Here is a 20,220-nt window from a genome sequence, read left to right as displayed (position 1 = left end):
GTTCATCATTCTGTGCCTATCCACGTTCCAAACTGCACAATGCGCAATAATGACCTGTTTAAATGGCTTGCCTATTTATCAGACACTTTCATTCTTCTCTTTCCATGCTTTCTAACTTCCGCGGTTATAATTCAGTGCAGTGTGAATTTGCATGATCATGTCTAGGCCTGTTGAGAGAATAGCAGAGATCAACAATGGAAAAGAGCTTTGGAAGATTGTTGTTAGAATTCACCACAGATGGAATGTTGTGTCTAACAACAAGGAACATTTTGAAATGATCTTTGTTGACAAATTGGTGATTACCCTGTTTCTGTTTCGGCATGTTTATCATTTACGTATGTTTATATAATTTGGAACATTTTTTGGTTTCTGGCGCAGGGAGATGATATTTATGTTGTTGTTCCAGCACCACATGTGTCGGTGTTCACCGAAAAATGCATATTAGGGCATACTTATACTGTATCTAATTTTAAGGTGGTGCCTTATGTTCTGGCATTCAAGGCATCAGGACACAAATATATGGTAAAGTTTACTGCTGGAACGTCTGTTCTTGATGAAGACAAACATGAGATATCCCCGAAATCGATTTATTTTACAAGTTTTCCAGACATCATAACAGGGAAGTTTGACAAACATGTCCTGATTCGTGAGTATAGTTTTTGGATGTTTTATTATCTCATGTTTTCATGCCTTTTAGCCGTGTGAAATTAATATATTTCTTTCAGATGTCATTGGAATGGTGGATAGTATTGGTTATGCACAGACTGAGTCGGGCGCAAAGAAGCAGCAAATTAGCATGATGTTGCGTGACCACGGGTTTGTTTTTGTTATATATAAGACTCCCTGATAGTAGAATCATGTGATATACCCTAATGTGTTGTGATCATGTTTTAGCAACAACATGTTGAACTGTACTCTGTGGGAATCATACGCGGATCAGTTCATCAGGTTTAACAAAGTTAGGGTTGCTGCATCACTCCCTACAGTTGTGTTGCTTCAGTATGCCAAAGTGAAAGAAGAAGGTTATTTCATGACTTATTTAAATCATTTGAAATTAATACTAAAACTACAAAATCTGTGATAAAACCATTGACAAGGTATAATTTGAATTTGCAGGAAAGTATCCTCTGTCTGTGACAAACACCTACACTGTGACCCTTTTATGTGTTGATGCTGATTTTCCTGTCATGAAAGACTTTATTGATAGGTATGTTGTTAGTATCATCCATTATGTGCAATTATTTTATTCATGACTTTGATAATGATCCATGATCTGCAGAATGCCTGAGGAGAGCAGGGTAACCCTGTCTGATCAACTCGGAGGGAATTCCCAATTATCCTGCCAGAGTTCTGAAAATCAACAGCTGACTCCTGTGCAAAAATTGTTCTCAAAGGCTGTTCGTTTTACCTATTGCTGAGATTATTCAACTTACGGATGTATGTCTTACTATCATTCCATATTATAATTATAACCTCATCATTTATTGTGAACCAAATTTCTGATATTGACTACTCTTTGTCCAGATTACATTTTGTGCTATTGTCGCTACAACAAAATTATTAGTCGCGTCTCCATTTGGGTGGTACTATCGTGCCTGTCATATGTGTCAATCTATAGCGCGTGGAGACAGCCCCCCATTTGAGTTTGAAGCTGGTCATGAAACCATGGCTGAAGTCCTTAGGTTTTAGTTGTTCTCACCTAATCTATGTTGTTTCTGTCATGTTTGTGTCGTTTCTATGTTGTCTGCTTTTTTAATGGAGCGACTTTTTATGATGTTTCAGGTATAAGATTGAGATTGAGGTTACTCATGGGGGCAAAAGCTGCAATTTTGTGTTCTGGAACAGAGAATGTGAAATGCTCTTGGGTTTATCTGCATCCCAACTTCGTAACACTATGATTCAGGTTATATTTATATTCTGCTCACGAATTAGAATGTACTTTCCAATACTCTGCGTACACTAATACAGCCGGTTCTTTAAATAGGCTGGAATTACTGATCCATTGGACTTCCCGTTAGCACTTGATCAGTTGTTGAAGTTGGAAATGGCTATGAAGGTTAAGTGGCATCCACGCTGGAAGAACTGTTCCGTCATTATGATTATAAAAAATGATCCTATTATCTAGCAACTTAAGGAAAAGTGGGGAACGAATGAGGTCAGCTCTTATAAACTGTCATTCGTTTTATTAAAGAGGACTTGCTATTATAACAATCTTTCGACTGATTTTGATTTTGTTTTTTAAACTCTCAAGGAACCTATTCCAATCCAAACTGTAATACCTGAGACTCTGGAGGTAGAAATTTTAAACTGTGTATGCCTTTTTTTGCTTTTCCTGTGATTATATTATACTGAAAACTGTGTTAAACTATATATAGATTAAAGAGAGTGTTGATGAGGCTAAAACATATGCCAATGAAGACTGTGAATTGGTTACGGTGAGTTTCAATGCAACACACTTACCTCCTTACATTTATATCAATATTCCTGACTAACACTCTTCATCATTATCTTGCAGGACCTGGAAATTACATCTGAGCACAAGCCTGATGCTGTCACACCTGCTGGCAAGATGCATTTTGCTGGTGCATCAAGTGAATCCACTGATTTGGACGGATTACATGATGGAGAACTGTCATCAAACAAGCTGAAGAAGATAATTAAAATGGAGAAGATTGATTAGATCTATTGTTATTTAGTGTGTGTTTTTCTTATGTCTTTGTTATAAAAACTGGATGTTAGTTTCCTTTGCTTTTAAACATGTGTGTGATTTGGTTTTCTGTAATAAATAGTGCATGAATACTGGCTATGTGCTTCTGTTATGTTCATTTTGATTTAAGGATGTCTAGGGTTTGTGTGTCATATTATATTCAAATGATTCAACTTCTACTACATATTATATATACTATTATCAATCATTTTGATTCAAATGATTCAACTTCTACTACATATTATATGTACTTCTTATAACGTGGCCTTGCTTTTTTATTATTTCAACAATATAAACTTTACATAATGATCTGATGTTGACCGTGATATACTAATGAATATTCTACTGCATGTAGTTAAAATAATGTATGTCGCGAAGAACGGTTTGTTTGTATTTACAGAACCTAAGCATTCTTTCATTACATTGTATGATGAAACATTGATTGTGCCTCACAAAGAAACACCAAAACTTTAAACATTTAACTATGTTAACTATCAATAAATAATTTTATGACTGATCTTAGTATAATGCTGATACAATATTATGTGACAGATTACATTTTAACTAACAACATATCAGAGGGGATTAAAACTACATAATAGGAGAACTTCAAAAGTTTGTCCCGAAAACGATTATACATTAGATCTTCAAATAGACAAAATATTAGTATGTTCCCATTTTGGCTAAGGTGCTTACAAAATAACATGCAGTAGAATATATAAAACCCACTATACCAAAAAAACATTCCCAACATATAATATAACCATTAAAATTCAGCTATAGTACAAGGTTAGCTGATAACAACAGTTAATTCATTGTCTTTCAACCTTCACGTAGATATACGGAGAGAATCGCAGCATACTCCACACTATTGTATCCCCATTACGCAGGTTAAGAGATTTGGCAAATTCGTACCATCCCAGGGCCATGTACTTTTCATATAGCTGGGGTATTCCCTTTCTATTAGCTTTGTGGACCTGACAGGTAACAATGTTCTTCGTCCTCACATCCAGCACGTTAATTTCATCTTGAAAGCGACGGAGGCATCTTTTTGCGATTTCCTTAGGGAAATGCTGCATACAGGAAATAAAGAAACTATTAACATTATACACTATTTATATTTTCAATAACATGATGATCATATTCAAATGTCTCCTTACCATTACATTCTGCTGTGTAGATTTAGCATTTGTAACATGAGTGTTCCAGAAAAAATTTGAGCACCTGTAGAACGGTCTACAGTAATGTCTGTTTCGACCTTTTATTTTTTCCCCACTTTACGCCTTCCTTTCTTACCCTCTGCTGTGTAGGTCCTGCATTGTGATTGCTTTTAACATCTGCGCTATTTTGTGTACCAACATCAATATTCGACACAACACTACCAAGGATTACATCGCGCTGTTTGTTCCTGCGTTTTCTTTCCATCTTGGGATCATACCCTGTTTCCTTTACCAATTCTCCTATGATTTCCATTGCCTGATCATTGCTGTTCCAACATCAAATATGGATTAAAAACCACCCACATATGAGGCATTCTTTACTAATCAATATTTATATACCGAGCAAGCACGGGATCCACACAGACTGGATAAAACAAAAACTAACTATATAATCCCACAATAAAAAACCCCAATAGCCATTCACTGGTGTCATACCCCAAATTTGTCCTACCCCTTTATTTCTAACTGGCTTAGGCTTTGCATTCATGTACATACTCTCCATTAGGTCATTTGCATAAACTTTGCATTCATCCATTTAATAAGACATCTAAAAATATAGGATCAAGGGTCATGAAGCAATTGGAAGTTTCACTTAGGTCTTGGCAAAAGTTATTGTTCGAGTTTTGTTTCTTCTAACACAAGACATGGGATTAATGGTTAGTTTGAAGTGCAAGTTCTGTTGATATCAAGCATTGAGAGAAGTAAAGGAATAATTGATCATTTAAATTTGGAAAAAGAAGGAAAATTAAAGATGATCTCATTGGGCATAAGTTGACTTTTCATAAACAAGTCAACCTTGGAATGTTGATTTTGTTGACCAAGTCATGTTGACTTCCTCATTCAAGATGGACTATGATCGCTTTCTTTTGAGATACATTAGGATCATATTGAATATCAAACACCGACGCATGAAAAGTTCAAATTCAGAAAAATATGGGAATTCACTCAAAGAGAAAAAGTTTTGTTCGTTACACTATCCAACCATCATCCTATTACAAAACAAAGAAAATCATTACATAATATTCTACAAAAAAAACACAGTTGACCCCCTAAAACCCATCTCTTCTTAAATCTTCAATCAACCCATTTCCTTTTGATCTTCATTTTGCTCCATGTCCAACAAAGCTTCTAAGAGTTTCCAAACATGGTTCCTGTTTCCTTCGTGATTCAGGAACAATAGCAAACCTGCACACATGAAGGAAAATCCAGTTCAGAACCATCACATATATCCCAAACCTAACAAACTAACAGTTTTTAGAAACTCCTGAATAATTGTCAAAAGCAGCATATACAACAAAAGCATCATCAAATTCACAATACAAAACCATGTTTGCACAATTCTAGCCCTGTATCAATTCAGTACAAAAAGAGAGAAAAGCTCGGTCAAAACATTACAAAAATACCCAGAACTTGCAGCCATACCATTTCCTACAATTGTCAATCAACCTGAACCAAGACATATAAAAGCCAAGTTCCTTGTCCTAAATTAATCTCTAACAGCTCCCCTTTTTTAACCAATTAACTAACAGAATTTCTAACAATAATAACAGTCCATATTCAGTCCATACCACATGATCTAAACTCTTTAAAACGACACAACCATGATATCGAATCGGCTGCCAGGACTGACTTATCTACTGAGGTCTCAGAGGTCAATTACATCATGCTATTACTAGAGACCATGAAGTTGCTGCAACGTGAATGGTTGCCCGATCTTCAGTTACAACACACACATCACCATCCTGTATATACCAATCTGCATCAATACAAAAAAGAGAAAGCCACATTCAAATCATTAACTTCCCTCCAAAGCTCACAAACTAACTGCCAGCTCACCTTGACCTAATTAACAACTTCCAACTTCTATAACTAACCTTTCATAAACCATAACTAACTAACAGTTTTGTAACTAATTACTATCGGCATAACAAAAAATTAGTTATAACAGAAAACAAACCTCTAACAGATTCAACAGATTCCATAACAGTTTCTAACCAACTAACTTTCCATACTAAACTACAAAACTAGAAATAACAGAATCATAACTACTATAACTAATTCCTAATCGCCCAATCCTCACCCTCCAATTCTCCTAACTGACTTCAGATCCAAGGGTCCTAAATCACTCTCCTCTAACTGAATCAGTCAACCTCTCATCCTTATATAAACTCCTCTTCCCTCCACAATTGAGTTCTTCACGCCATTTCCACCATTCATCTCTCTCCCTCACCTTCACCAAAGCTCATTGTCACCATCGTTGGAGTTTCAACCTCTGAAACTCCTTCAATCGAGCAAAATCTCCATCACACCATCACCACACGCACATCCATAAGGCTGTTAAAGCTCATCATTAGAGCTTTGGCAAGCTTGTGCTTAGCCCCTCTCCATTCCCACTCTCACGTCAACATCAACAACAACCAGACACGCACAGCAAAAATCGCAACAGAAAAATCAAAACAAAAGAAGAAGAAGAAGGATTCGTAAAGGAAAGAGACTAAGGAATCGGAGACTTACTCGACATCGTTCTGCGTTTATTTCGCCAAATTCGCTAGAAGAGGCGCCGGACCGTTCTCCGGCAGGTAAGTAATTTTTCAACCTTTCTTCGATTTTCTTGCGGTTGTATCCGATGTATTTGTGTTCTCTGATCATCTTCCCCAAGGTCTTGATGTATTCCCGATCGCTGTCTCCATTTAATTTGAGTTTCTAGAACTTAGGGTTTCGTGAGGGAATTCTATGATCCGGCCAAATGAGGGACTTTCTGTGTAATCTGTGGACGTAATTGAACTCAGAGCGTGATTTTAGGGTAGGCTCATGTTAGAGGGTTACTGATACAAGGTCGTTTCGCGGCGGCGAGGGCGGTGGTGTTTCCGCCGGAAATCGCATACGAGAGGGAGAAAGAGAAGTGAGTCTGAGAAAATGATGAATCTGTAACGTCACACATTGACCCTAACCCCATATGCATGAAACGCACCGTTTCCTTCATTTATTTTTTTATTTTTGTTTTATTTTCTGATAATTGAATGAATCAACTTGGGCCTTCACCGTAACTACTGATCCCACCCCCCATAGGCCCATACTCTCACTTGTTTTTTTCTTTGAACAAAATGCCCTTTGGGCCTGCGCCAATTTGCTGGCATACCCCCCACCAGGCCCGTACACTCTCCTTTTCTCTTTTCCTTGTTTGCTACAAAAACTATTGGGCTGAACTCAGACTGGGCCCTGCGCCCTTGCTACTCACCACCTCCATTTCAGTTCTCACCCCCTAATTCCATTAAAACATGTAGATTTTAGGTTTACTTTACAATACATTTTTAGATAATAAAAACATAATAAAATTCATCATTTTCTAATTAGATTTTAGGTGTTTTGTTTGGAAATTAATTGTTAGATTTTTAGGATTTGTTAACAATAAAAACTCATAAAAAATAGTAGTATTTTCGGTTCATTTTTGTTCTATATTCTTGACTTGTCATTACATGCTTGTGTATAATTTTGTACCATTGTATCCTTACTCAATTTTGCTCATGTATCTTACTTATGACTTCTAATGTGACTTTAATTTTCATCTTCCTTCATTCCTAACCTTTAGGTAGAAACCATGACAACATTAGGTAGAAATTCCCTTCATACTTAGGCTAGTTTCTTTTTCTTTTACAACACTAAAACATCTAACAAATATTCAAATAAAATCCCCTTTAAAAAATACAAAGAAAACACTCAAAAAACATTAGTAAAAAAGTGAAAATCATTAAAAAGGGAATGGAAGCTTGAATCTCCCTTGCTTTAGGGAATCATTCGAGTGCTTGGATCTCCCTTGCTTTAGGGAACCATTCGGGCGTAAGTTCCCAAATTCTAAAAGACACAAACCAAAGAGTAACTCGAGTTTCCCTTGCCTTAGGGATTTCCTCGAAACACTCAAACTCTCACTCTTCTCTCCTTTCTTAAGGGCATTGTTATCTCCGCTCTATTGCATCCTAGGCTGTCCCCTTATGCAAGAGCGCGAGCGTTAACTCCGCCCAACTAAAAAACACAAAAACAAACAGAAAATCTTGAGCCGAACTACGGCGCTCTGATTCCTGAAAAGGATACGTAGGCATCGAGTCGCGGGGCTTGAACGAGCACATTTGTAAATATTTCCTTCTTTTCCCCGTATTTCTTTTTGCATTCATTCGCATATAGGTAGACATAGTACACACCCTTTAGATAGAAACAAACATAGGTGGATACCATCGAGTACGATGGGCGTGAGGGGTGCTAATACCTTCCCCTTGCGTAACCGACTCCCGTACCTAGATTCTCTGGTCGCAAGACCCTGTTCCTTCCTTTGTTAGGTTTTCTGATATTCCTTTCCCTTATGGGATAAATATATTGGTGGCGACTCTGTTCATTTTTCGCGAGCGTGCGACAACTGGAATTTGATTTTTGGACAAATATCACACATAATACAACATTAAACTATATTGATACTTCACCCATCGCTAACTGCTTATAACTGTTATTACCACACTACCATATTTTGTGTAACAATAGACCCTATTTTGTACACCAATACAAAAGTGAAATAGAACTAACTGCTCATACCTGAAATCATTATCATCATCAGAAGGAATCCGCACAGAAGAACCTCCGTGTGAAGATGCCATTGTAGAAAACCCTAACTGACAACCAGTTGCAATGCTAAACTTCTATTCAGTGCAAGAGAAAACAAGTACTTTGTACATGTAGAAAGTGGGTTAACTGTTCAGTTTCTATTTACTTATAATATTAGTTTTTACTTAAAGTGTTTTTAAAATAGTAACACATACATCAAATAAAATATTATAATTAACCTATATAAATTAAATTAAATACATTTAACACACACAATAGTTATAAGGGAGGGATAATTGGTAATTTAAATCTATAACTATCATTCTATTCATATTCAGTTCCAACTTCATATATATTCAACTATGAAAAGAAAAATTAAAATCAACAGTGCATTCATGACATTTTAACCCACCAATGCCCCTTCAATTAGAAACTGTAAACTCTTAGTATTCAAAGCCATGAGGTAACATGGTATACATCTCATATAGTGTGCATAAACCTATAAAAATCAATCTTATTTGTATTATTCATCATATTTTTGTGTTTGTGATGGTAACAGATGCTGTTAAAAACACTGGTCCTCAAACATCGATTGCAAGAAATAGGAGAAAACTTATTCTCAAAGCGAAGAGGGATTATTGAAATGGTGTCAGATCACACAACCTCACTTCCCATTTAAATCTTAATTTTTCATCCTCTGCAACATATGAAACCACTGTTGAAACGACTATGGCTAGAAAGAGAAGGAAGATAATATTGGATAACAGAAAAAGATTGAGAAATTTCTTCAATACTGAAGTTAGTGGGGTTCAAATTTCAAATAACATTGTTAGTCAAAGTCAGAACATCGATCATGCATCTACCTCAAATCATAATATGTTAGTTGGGTCTCATTATCAGGATAATGATGACTCCAACTCTGACAATAATTTAAATTCTTCTAATAGTTCCGACTCTGAGGAGGATTCAGTGTCGGCACAATTACAGGAGGCCCATCTTCAAGGTATATCCCATATCATACACTAATAACTAAATGATGTACACTTCCGCTATTAATAGACATATACAATATTGTGCTTTCTTCTTTCAGAATATTATGATATTGGAGACCAAAATTATGAATGCGCATACTGCCAAGCATGTATGTGGTACCAAGAAAAAGTGAATAGACACAAAATTACAACAATTCCTCGGTTTCATCGTTGCTGCCGTGGAGGAAAAATTGTTCTCCCGTTCCTTGAGCAACCTCCACAGGTGTTGCAAGAACTTCTATTTAATAAAACATATTCAGACAGTAAAAACTACCAGGCTAACATACGAACATACAACGCAATGTTCTCATTCACCTCCCCCGAAATGAAATTCGACACAACATACTCTAAAAGAGGAGGACCCCCTACTTTGAGACTACAGGGTCAGATCTGTCATCGAATTGGTACACTACTGCTAGAAACCGGAAAAGCTCCGCAATATGCTCAATTATACATCTACGACACGGACAATGAAGTTGAACACAGAATAAAATGTTTCAAGTAAGCCTGCCCAGACACAATTACACAATTTGTTTATAAAAATATTTTGTTGAACTATTTATTCACGACTGCCAAAAATACACAAGGACAACAAAGGCATCGAGCGACCCGTTGTCAATAAGCTCAAGCTAATGTTAGATGAGGACAATGTTCATGCCAAAACTTTTAGAATGGCAAGGGATGTTTTAAGGACAAATTCCTTCACAGATTTAAAACTCAGGCTTATTTCTGATAGATCCGAAGATGGTCGTGTTTACAACAAACCTACTGTCTCAGAAGTGGCTGCACTCATTGTGGGAGACATTGATTCTGCTGATAAAAGGGACATCTTAATTCAGCGCCGCAATGGTGGTTTGCAACGAATAGATGAGTTTCACCCAACATATTTGGCATATCAGTATCCTCTTATATTTCCTTATGGGGAAGATGGTTACAGGAAAAATATAATGCACAAATATCGCCATGAAACTGAGGTCACTAGGAAAAACCGTCAGAGCATTAAGGATTGGTTTTCTTACCGGTTACAACAACGTCACAAAGAGGCAAAAACACTAATTTACTCAAGACGTCTATTTCAACAATTCTTAGTCGACGGTTATGCTATGATGGAATCCGAACGACTGAATTGGTTAAGGGATAATCAATCGAAGTTAACAATGTCTACGTGGCAGTTGAGTAGTTATTGTAATTGATCATTTGAACCAAGACCAATTAAAAGCTAACATGTGGCATCAATTTAACTTAAATAAAAAAATTGAAAATAAGGAATAGAAAGAAAAGGAGGGTAGTTTGCATTGTGAAACATATATTGAAAAATTTTCAGCTTTAGAGAAGAACCACTTTTCAAAACGCAAATTTTCAGCTTCTTTGACAAAAGCGCTCAATTATTCAGCTTCCCCAAAGAATCACTTTTCACAACGCAAATTTTCTCACCATCTCTCAATTTTTTTGACAACCACCTGATTTCATTCAAAGATGGGTTTTGCGTATTCTACAAAATCACGTTTCAACTCAGTTATGCAAAATCACGTTTCAACTCAGAAAATAATTTGATATATTTACTTCAAAAAACATATGGTAAATAATCATGTTTCAATTCAGGAACACAACAGGATTTAGAGCTACATCCCCTATTCCCGAGAACATATCGGGTAAATAAAAGTGAAGCAGCAGATTTAAAGTAAAAAACATCATCTGATAAAAAAATTAACTAATTAGTTGTTCCATATTTTTTCAACCTCGTCTTTGTAACATCATCCATCTTAAAGAAGAACACTGTAACAATAATCAACAATGTGATACAACCAGACAGTGAGTTAAACATTCCTTAATCCTTACACTGAATACTTCAAAATAGTAGTCATGTCACATAGCATATGATTCAATATACATTAAGGTTAGGTACTAACCTAGGGTTGTTTATATTTACTTCAAAAAAAGTTGGTGAAAAGATTAAAATTGAACAACTAAAACAGATGGTGAATCGAGATTGAATATGGTGGAATAAACGAATCGAAGAAATAAGATCTGTTACTGCTTCAATCAGATTCAGATATTCGAATAGACGAATCGACTTTGAGCCACAACGCCATTGTAAGAAAAATGAATTAGATTCAGAGATTCAATAGCAGTTGAGCTTCAATCATAATACGACGTCGCTCTGATTTCACAACAGTGCTACTGCTACTTTTTATGTTGTTAGTTACGTTCAATCGCGAGAAAAAAGTGATTATTAAAAACAAAGTTGTACTTCAAAGAAGTGATTATTCAAAGAAGTGATTCTTCTTTGGAATTGATTGTGTAGGTTGCACATGAGGTGTTTGAGGATTTGCTTGTTAGAGATGTTGTGATTTGGAATTCAATGGTTAACGGGTTATTGTTAAAGTGTTGTTTAAGTTTTAATGACTTGTATTTCATAATTGCAGAAAAAAGAGAATATGGTCAATCTTATCTCAAGAGACTTAAACAATGCCATCTGGACGCCAGCTATCCACCTCATCAAGTCAACTGCCACTTGAAACATGTTTTTGAACTTTTTCTAACGGTTCACTAACGGAAGGACTAACGTGGTTATGTTTAAAAAGTTAAAGGATCAAAGTGACACAAAAAAATTAAGGGACCATAGTGAACCAGAGGGTATAATTAAAAGATCAAAAGGGTATTTTGCCTTTATTTTTTTAATTTTGGTAGAATATTTGGATCACGTCGTTGTCTTATGATTGTATAACTCTGGCCATTTGATTTTTGGTCGCACCGTTATAAGATATAGGCGTTGATAAGTAATAAAATTATGTAAAATTCATAAGCACTTATCAATTTTCTTTGCAAATAATCAATGAAAAAACCAAATTTATTAGAAAATATGATAAAATGCTTTTGTGAATTTTATAACTGTGTATTTATCAAGTACAATAACAAAGGACCGAGAAAGCACCAAAATAAGACAAAGCACACCACACAGGTATCAAAGCTTGCTTAGGCAAGGATAATACATCGCTTAGCCAGAAATATGCAACCGAGGACCAAGCTTACATAGGAAAAAATATTCATACCCGCAGATAAAATCTGTCACAAGTACGGGGCGGATAGTTTAATAGATATCCATTGATAAAATAAATAGATATTTAAATACCCGTTTATTAATGGATATGAATACGGATTTAATGTTACCCGTGCCCGCGGATATCCGTATCCATTATTAAATTATAAAAATTATTTAAAAATTATTAATTTATTATATCTATATTTTTATATTCTAAAAAAACTAAAAAACTATTCTCCTCATATATATATATATATATATATATATATATATATATATATAAAAGAAATATTCTTACTCCAATAGTAAGTTATTATAACTTACTCCACATCTTGTCCATTAATTCTTCTCAATCTAATGGTTGAAAATAATAAATAATAAAATTGGGAGAGAAAAAAATATTAGTACTTATTAATCACTAGATTGAGAAGAATTAATGGTCAAGATGTGGAGTAAGTTATAATAACTTACTCTTGGAGTAAGTTATAATAACTTACTCTTGGAGTAAAAGTATATATAAGTTTTCTTTGGAGAAAATTTTTATATTCTATACAAATCTTATTGCCATTTCATATTTAACATTCTTCATTACTCCATACCTCACTAAAATAATTCTACTGTTCAACCAACCAATACTGCTCTTTTCTTGTCCAAGCAGTGTCATCTTTTCTACTCCTCGGTCGTCCGCTCTTCCACCATAACTCACAATCATAATATCATTTTTTTTGTTAAAAATTAAATGTATGAGATATTATGCTTTGGCGAAAATAAAAGAAATTAATTTGATGATAATTTGTCGTTAAAATAAGAGTGATTTGTATGAATGTTATGTAATAATAACTTCTTGTGTCTTTAAAAGAAAGTGAAAATATTTTTTTCAAAACATGATTTTAGAAAAGTAGTGTTATCCATGGATATCTGCGGATTACCCGTTTAGCAGATATCCGCATGAATATGGGGTGGATATGGATATCATATTTATCTAATAAGACGGACACATATAGCATACTATCCATCCCCATGAATATCCATTTACATCCCTACCAACACCTATATTGATTTTTATTCCAATTATTATCTACTTTTTCTTCTTCTGAACACAAGAATAAACAAACGGCCACCAATATACATTAAATCAAAATACATAAATTAATAAAAATAAGTTATAAATTAAAAAAAAAAGGTTAAATGTACGTTACTCCCTGCAACATAGGCGAGATTCAGTTTACCCGTATATAAAAAAATTGTATCCCCCCTTTGAAATGTGAATATTATATGTCTTTTGCCCTCTGAGGGCACAAATTACCTTGCTATAAAAAAAATTTGACTGACCCCCCCCCCCCCACCACAAATTCAGTGTTAAATTTGCACGCTTATAGGGAAAATTAAAAAAAAAATTATAGGGTGAAATAAAAAAAATATTTGTAAGGGAAAAACTCAAAACTCGCTACAATGATAGGGGGTAACGTATATTTAACCCTTAAAAAAACAAATTATCAAATAAAACAAAATCAAACCCAAAACCCTATTTTCCCCCTTTCTGTTCCCATAAACCAAAACTTGTAATTATGTAAAATACTCCATTTTCTATTCCCCAAAACGCAAACTTATAAATATTTTTTTTGAGAATTTATTTATATATTTTTTCTCTCAAAATCTATTTTTATATATAGCATTTATTCAAAACATACATATCCATATCCATAATAGTAAATTCAATCCATAGTAATTAAACTCATAAATATAAAGTGAGTTGAATTGAAGTAATTGGTGGATTTGAGGAATTCTGAATTTTTTAGTTTTGAGGGAATAAGATGAAGAATCAAATTAAAATCCTGAAAAAATATATAACGTCCATTTTTTTCCGTCGCTAAGTTCGTTACCAAAACTAAAGATTACACATCAACAAAAAATTGACATCATTATTGAAATTTGAACGAAAATGACCAACATGATACGTTTTGAAAAGCCAAGGGACCTAAATGGTCGCTTTTAAAATTAAACGAGCAAAATGAACTCTGAAATTCTGGTATGACAGACTCGGATGTCAATCCCGATGTCAAGACATCTGATCTGTTATTAATGTAGAATAGGCAGAATAGAAAGATCCCTCATTTATTAATTATTCCTAAACAGGAGTCAATGACACTTGGGATCATACATGTTCAGTAGACATAACCAGATTTTAATCTTTATATGGTTCTGTTTAGGAACAACTAACACTTCTGAACCTGATGTTATAAACAATGTCATAACATTCATAACTGAACAAACAAAGCAGAAGATAAATAACACAATTAATTGTTAACCCAGTGATATCTAACAGTTACAACCCTGCAACAGCTATTTACACAATTAATAATGCACAATAACTTGATCTTGCTTCACAGCTTCGATCAAGAATACAATACTCAACTCTTACCTACAGGTTTCGAGTGAGGACAATCACTTCTCTAACCTACAGGTTTCGAGAAGGACATGGCAGCCATCCCACAACCTGAGTGGTCTACCTATAGAAACCCTAATGACTACATTGTTTCTAAACAAGGTTTTTATGTCAAACTAGGTTACAAAGTTTCCTATTTATAACCTGATCCCAATTAGACTTGGGCTTACAAATCGCAGCACTCCTTGCTGTTACAAATATGCAGAAATATTCTGCTACAAATAAGATCTTTTAATCATGAGTTTCCTAATTTATCTCCTAAATTAGAAACTGCTGAATCTTCAATCTTCTGATCTGATTCTTCCTGAATCTTCAATCTTCTGATATGATTCTTCAAATATTCTTTTGACCTTTAAATATGCGCCACATAGGATTACAAAATATTCTGCGAATATCATGTATCTGTTAAGTACAAACTGAATCTTCCTTCCAGTTCTGCAGGTGCGATGTCATGAGTTGATGTCATGACATTCCATCTAACATCTTGCTTGTACCTATTTTGTTCTTTTTAAACTTGCAAGATTCACAATTAGACCATTTGCTGCTATTATATGTTTTAGCCAAACATTAGACAATAATATAGAACAGACAAAGCATCAACAAACCCCACTCTAAGGATACCTAAAAAGAGTATTTTGCCTAGGTTGTAATATCTCATATCCTCTTAAATGTTTGTTTCTTTATTTAGTGGGACAAATTGAGTAAATAGTATACTTAGAAGAGGTTACACCTTAATCAAGTTCCTAATCCTTACTAATTAGTAAAGTGTGGCATTTTGGAGATTTGAAGGATTTAGCAAAGGTATAATGGTCCTCATTTAGAAACATTAAAGTCTTGGAAGCGTACTCCTCATTTTATTGGTCCATAATAAATTCTTAAAAGAGTCGGCGAAGTTGCCTATCAAGTCGCACAACCACTATCTCTTTCTAATCTTCATAGTGTTTATCATGTTTCCCAACTTTGTAATTATGTCTCAGACCCGTCTCATATGATTCATTCAGATGACATAGAAATATGAGATAACCTGACTTATGAGACATGCTCCTGTGAATTGAGGATTAAGAGGTAAGGCACATAAGGGGTAAAGAAATTTCTTTGGTGAAATTTATGTGTGGAGGATCCGTAGATAGTAGTGTGACTTGTGAGCTAGAGAGGCAGATGAAGGAGTCTTATCCGGAGTTGTTCTTATCAAGTAAGTTTTCGAGGAAGAAAATTATGTAAGAGGGGGAAAGTTGTAACACTCTGAAAATTTTATTAGAATTATTAGGATTCTATTATAATTTTAATTGACTTTTTTGGTGTGCTTTGTGATCTGATTTGTGTTATTATCCAACGCTTAATAAAATAAAATAAAATTTTATTATATAAAATACAATATAAATAAAAATAGGGAGCGTTGCAATTATTTAGAAATATTGGCTTAAATAATTAGAATTAGTCAAATACATGAATTTAGTAACAATAATTAAAATAAAAATAAAATTCTAATTTTATAAAAGGGTGAGGGAAGTTTAGAATGTGCCAGTAGAAGAAAAACAAGGAGAAGAGTTAAGGCAACCCTAGGAGAGACGTTTTCAAGGATTAGGAACTTCCATCACCGAGAGCTTGAAGGTTCTGGCTTAATCAGGTATGGGGGGATTGTTTCATAATGGTGTTAAGCTTAACGGATATCGGGGAATCCCCTTTCCCCTATTCTCTTTTAAGACGTTGTTGAATGAATCGTGTAAGATTTATGCAAAACCTTCATAATTATGTCGATTGTGAATTATGTTTATGTGTTGTTGATGGTTGATGTTCATAATATGATTAATTAATGAAGAATATAAGATTATTTGATGTGATATATGTTAGATTTGAAGTTATTCGATGTAAAATCCGTTGTTTATACGTGTAAACAGAAATATGGATTTTTATTGGTACGACATTGGGTAAAAAATTGAGATCTAGAGCTTTCCATGGGCGAAGACGCAGAAAACATGATTCTGCAGCGTTGAGCGGCGTCATCGTGGATAACGGTGCGAGTGTCATCGCGCTGAGGAAGAAGATGTTGAAGGATAGAAAAACACTTAGAAAGGGGGGGGGTTGAATAAGTGTAGCTTTAAAAACTTGACAGATAAAAATAAATTGCACAGTTATTTTTATCCTGGTTCGTTGTTAACTAAACTACTCCAGTCCACCCCCGCAGAGATGATTTACCTCAACTGAGGATTTAATCCACTAATCGCACGGATTACAATGGTTCTCCACTTAGTCAGCAACTAAGTCTTCCGGAGTCTTCTGATCACACACTGATCACTCCAGGAACAACTGCTTAGATACCCTCTAAGACTTTTCTAGAGTATTCTGATCCACACGATCACTCTAGTTACAACCTGCTTAGATAACCTCTAAGACTTCCTAGAGTATTCTGATCCACACGATCACTCTAGTTCCTTACAACTTAATGTAATCAATTCTAAGAGTATTACAATTGCTTCTTAAAAGCTATAATCACAAACTGTGATATTTCTCTTAACGTTTAAGCTTAATCTCACTAATATATTACAACAGCAATGTAGTGAGCTTTGATGAAGATGAAGATTCTGAGTTTTGAGTAGAACAGAGTTTCAGCAAGTTAATATGAGTTGTTTTGTTCAGGATCGTTAACCTTGCTTCTCATCAGAACTTCATATTTATAGGCGTTGGAGAAGATGACCGTTGAGTGCATTTAATGCTTTGCGTGTTCCGTACAGCATCACATTTAATGTTATACGCTTTTGTCAACTACCTCGAGCCTTGTTCACGCTGTGTCTACTGACGTTGCCTATTATAGCTTTTAACGTTCCTTTTGTCAGTCAGCGTAGCTTGCCACTTGTACTTCCTTCTGATCTGATGTTTGTGAATACAACGTTTGAATATCATCAGAGTCAAACAGCTTGGTGCAAAGCATCTTCTGATCTTCTGACCTTGAAGTGCTTCTGAGCGTGATACCATCAGAACTTCAGTGCTTCTGATCTCATGTTCTTCTGATGCTTCCATAGACCCATGTTCTGATTCTGCTTCGACCATCTTCTGATGTCTTGCCAGACCATGTTCTGATGTTGCATGCTGAACCCTTTGAGACAAAGCTTCTGAGCGCTGAATTATGCATACTCTTTATATATTTCCTGAAAAGGAAATTGCATTGGATTAGAGTACCATATTATCTTAAGCAAAATTCATATTATTGTTATCATCAAAACTAAGATAATTGATCAGAACAAATCTTGTTCTAACAATCTCCCCCTTTTTGATGATGACAAAAACATATATAAATGATATGAATTTGCGATCAGAAAGAGCAGACGGCAAAAGACAAATTACACAGCTATAGCATAAGCATATGAATATGTCTCCCCCTGAGATTAACAATCTCCCCCTGAGATAAATAATCTCCCCCTGAAATAAATACTCGAAGAACTTTAATAAAAGACTTCCCTGATTATTTCGGTAGAGACGATCACATAAGCTTCTGTCTTCAGAGAATTCATAGCTTCTGACTTCTACTTCCATTGGACAGCTTCAGAACTAGAATTTCTTTAGATCCTTAGAACACTCACAGCTTCTGATTCCTGCTTCCATCTAGGACAGCTTCAGAACTTGAATTTCTTTGATCTTCAGAACATTCACAGCTTCTGATTTCTGCTTCCATTTAGGACAGCTTCAGAACTTGAATTTCTTTGATCTTCAGAACATTCACAGCTTCTGATTTCTGCTTCCATTTAGGACAGCTTCAGAACTTGAGTTTTCTGGATCTTTTAGAACAATCACAGCTTCTGATTTCTGCTTCCCTCGGATAGCTTCAGAGCTTTGAATTTCTACCAACATCACTTCATGCTAGATTTGTATCAGAACATTGTTGAATGTACCAGAGCATCATCAGAGCATCTCTACATCCTGAAATGTTACAGAACAAAAACTAAACGACAAAAGTCAGCATGAACGAGTCAGAACATAAAATGTATACTTGAACACATGATATGTATCAGAGCCATATAGGCTAAAATAATGTATCAGAGCAAATAGAATTTTGTCAGAGCAAATAGACAAATATGGATCAAATTCTATTATCAGTGCTTCTGATTTATTCTTCTTTCTTGCTTCTGATTTCTGAAGCTTGATAGCACTCAACTTGCTTCAGTTTCCATGAGCTTATTCTTTTTACAGAATAACACTTCTTATGGTTTTGCTTCTTGTGTTTGCTTTGAAGATTCTCTTCACTTCTTTATACCTGCAAAACACTTAAACCATATAGAACTTGCAGTTCTTGTTAGAAAATGTGTGGGAGCTTTACCCAGCAACTGATAGATTAATCAAATCATTTATCATTTATCTTCTCCCCCTTTTTGTCATAACATCAAAAAGAATATTTCAAAAGATTCAGATGAATAAAACGACAAATAAAATCACTGGAATGTAAAACCAAAGAAAGTTTTCATTGAAAATCAAAAGATATTACAAAAGGTTCCTATGTTTAACAAGATGAGAAACATTCCTAGCAAATACATAAAAAGTCATTCCAAGAGGAAATGACTACAAAAATTAAAAACAAAACCCTAGCAAGACACATTCTGTGTCAACCCATCAAGAATCCCCGTGGTCTTCTTGTCTTCCAGACTAGAACCTCCACTGTAGGAGAGATTCAAGAGACCAAAGAGGAAGAGAGGGACAGTTCACAGACGGAGAACTGCTGTTGCAAACGGGGCTTTCCCTTAACATAGAAGTTAAGAATATCATTCTTAACCTCTTCCCATAACTCAAGAAAGTCTTCTGTCTTTGGGTGAAAGTTGATAACAACATCAAAGAAGAGGTCTGACTTGAGAGGTATTAGGAGAGCCATCCCGAGATATGCAGAGATCTGCCGCCTTTGAGTCATAGGTTTGAACTAGGATTTTTTAAAAGGAACTTTGTTTGAGCAAGAGAAGAGATAGAGAAGGAAAACAGAGACAGAGTGTAAAAGAGAAAATATAAGAGGGAAGGAGAAGCGTTTGAAGAGTATTTAAAAGAAAATGAAATGAAACAAATGATGGATAGCATTTAATGTTACGTGACATGAGGAGAGATAATAAAGACAAATGAGGTGACTAGCACAGTTACCTATGGTCGGCGTCCCTTCAACTGCACGCGCGCTTATCCATGAACAGTAACGACAGGTTTACCATCCC

The 20,220-nt window shown here is 35.0% G+C and overlaps 1 protein-coding gene and 1 long non-coding RNA gene across 2 annotated transcripts; one reads left to right on the top strand and one right to left on the bottom strand.

The window, feature by feature from the left end:
* The first annotated feature begins 157 nt into the window (after window positions 1-157).
* Window positions 158-2,680, top strand: LOC131637518 (uncharacterized). The gene is made up of 11 exons (XM_058908108.1): window positions 158-295; window positions 379-522; window positions 698-816; window positions 895-1,022; window positions 1,117-1,207; window positions 1,280-1,397; window positions 1,525-1,682; window positions 1,783-1,903; window positions 1,985-2,056; window positions 2,376-2,435; window positions 2,516-2,680. The coding sequence occupies exons 1-11, from the start codon at window positions 158-160 to the stop codon at window positions 2,678-2,680; spliced, it is 1,314 nt and encodes a 437-aa protein (XP_058764091.1).
* A 2,169-nt stretch (window positions 2,681-4,849) lies between these two features.
* LOC131637510 (uncharacterized) lies at window positions 4,850-6,867 on the bottom strand. The gene is made up of 2 exons (XR_009294352.1): window positions 6,442-6,867; window positions 4,850-5,112 (listed from the first exon to the last, which is right to left on the bottom strand). It is a non-coding gene; the product is annotated as an uncharacterized LOC131637510 (long non-coding RNA).
* Between the last annotated feature and the right edge of the window lie 13,353 nt (window positions 6,868-20,220).

Source organism: Vicia villosa, unplaced genomic scaffold (genome assembly GCF_029867415.1).
Source record: "Vicia villosa cultivar HV-30 ecotype Madison, WI unplaced genomic scaffold, Vvil1.0 ctg.002018F_1_1, whole genome shotgun sequence".
Lineage (NCBI taxonomy): Eukaryota > Viridiplantae > Streptophyta > Magnoliopsida > Fabales > Fabaceae > Vicia > Vicia villosa.
This window is presented reverse-complemented; position numbering and strand designations above follow the sequence as displayed.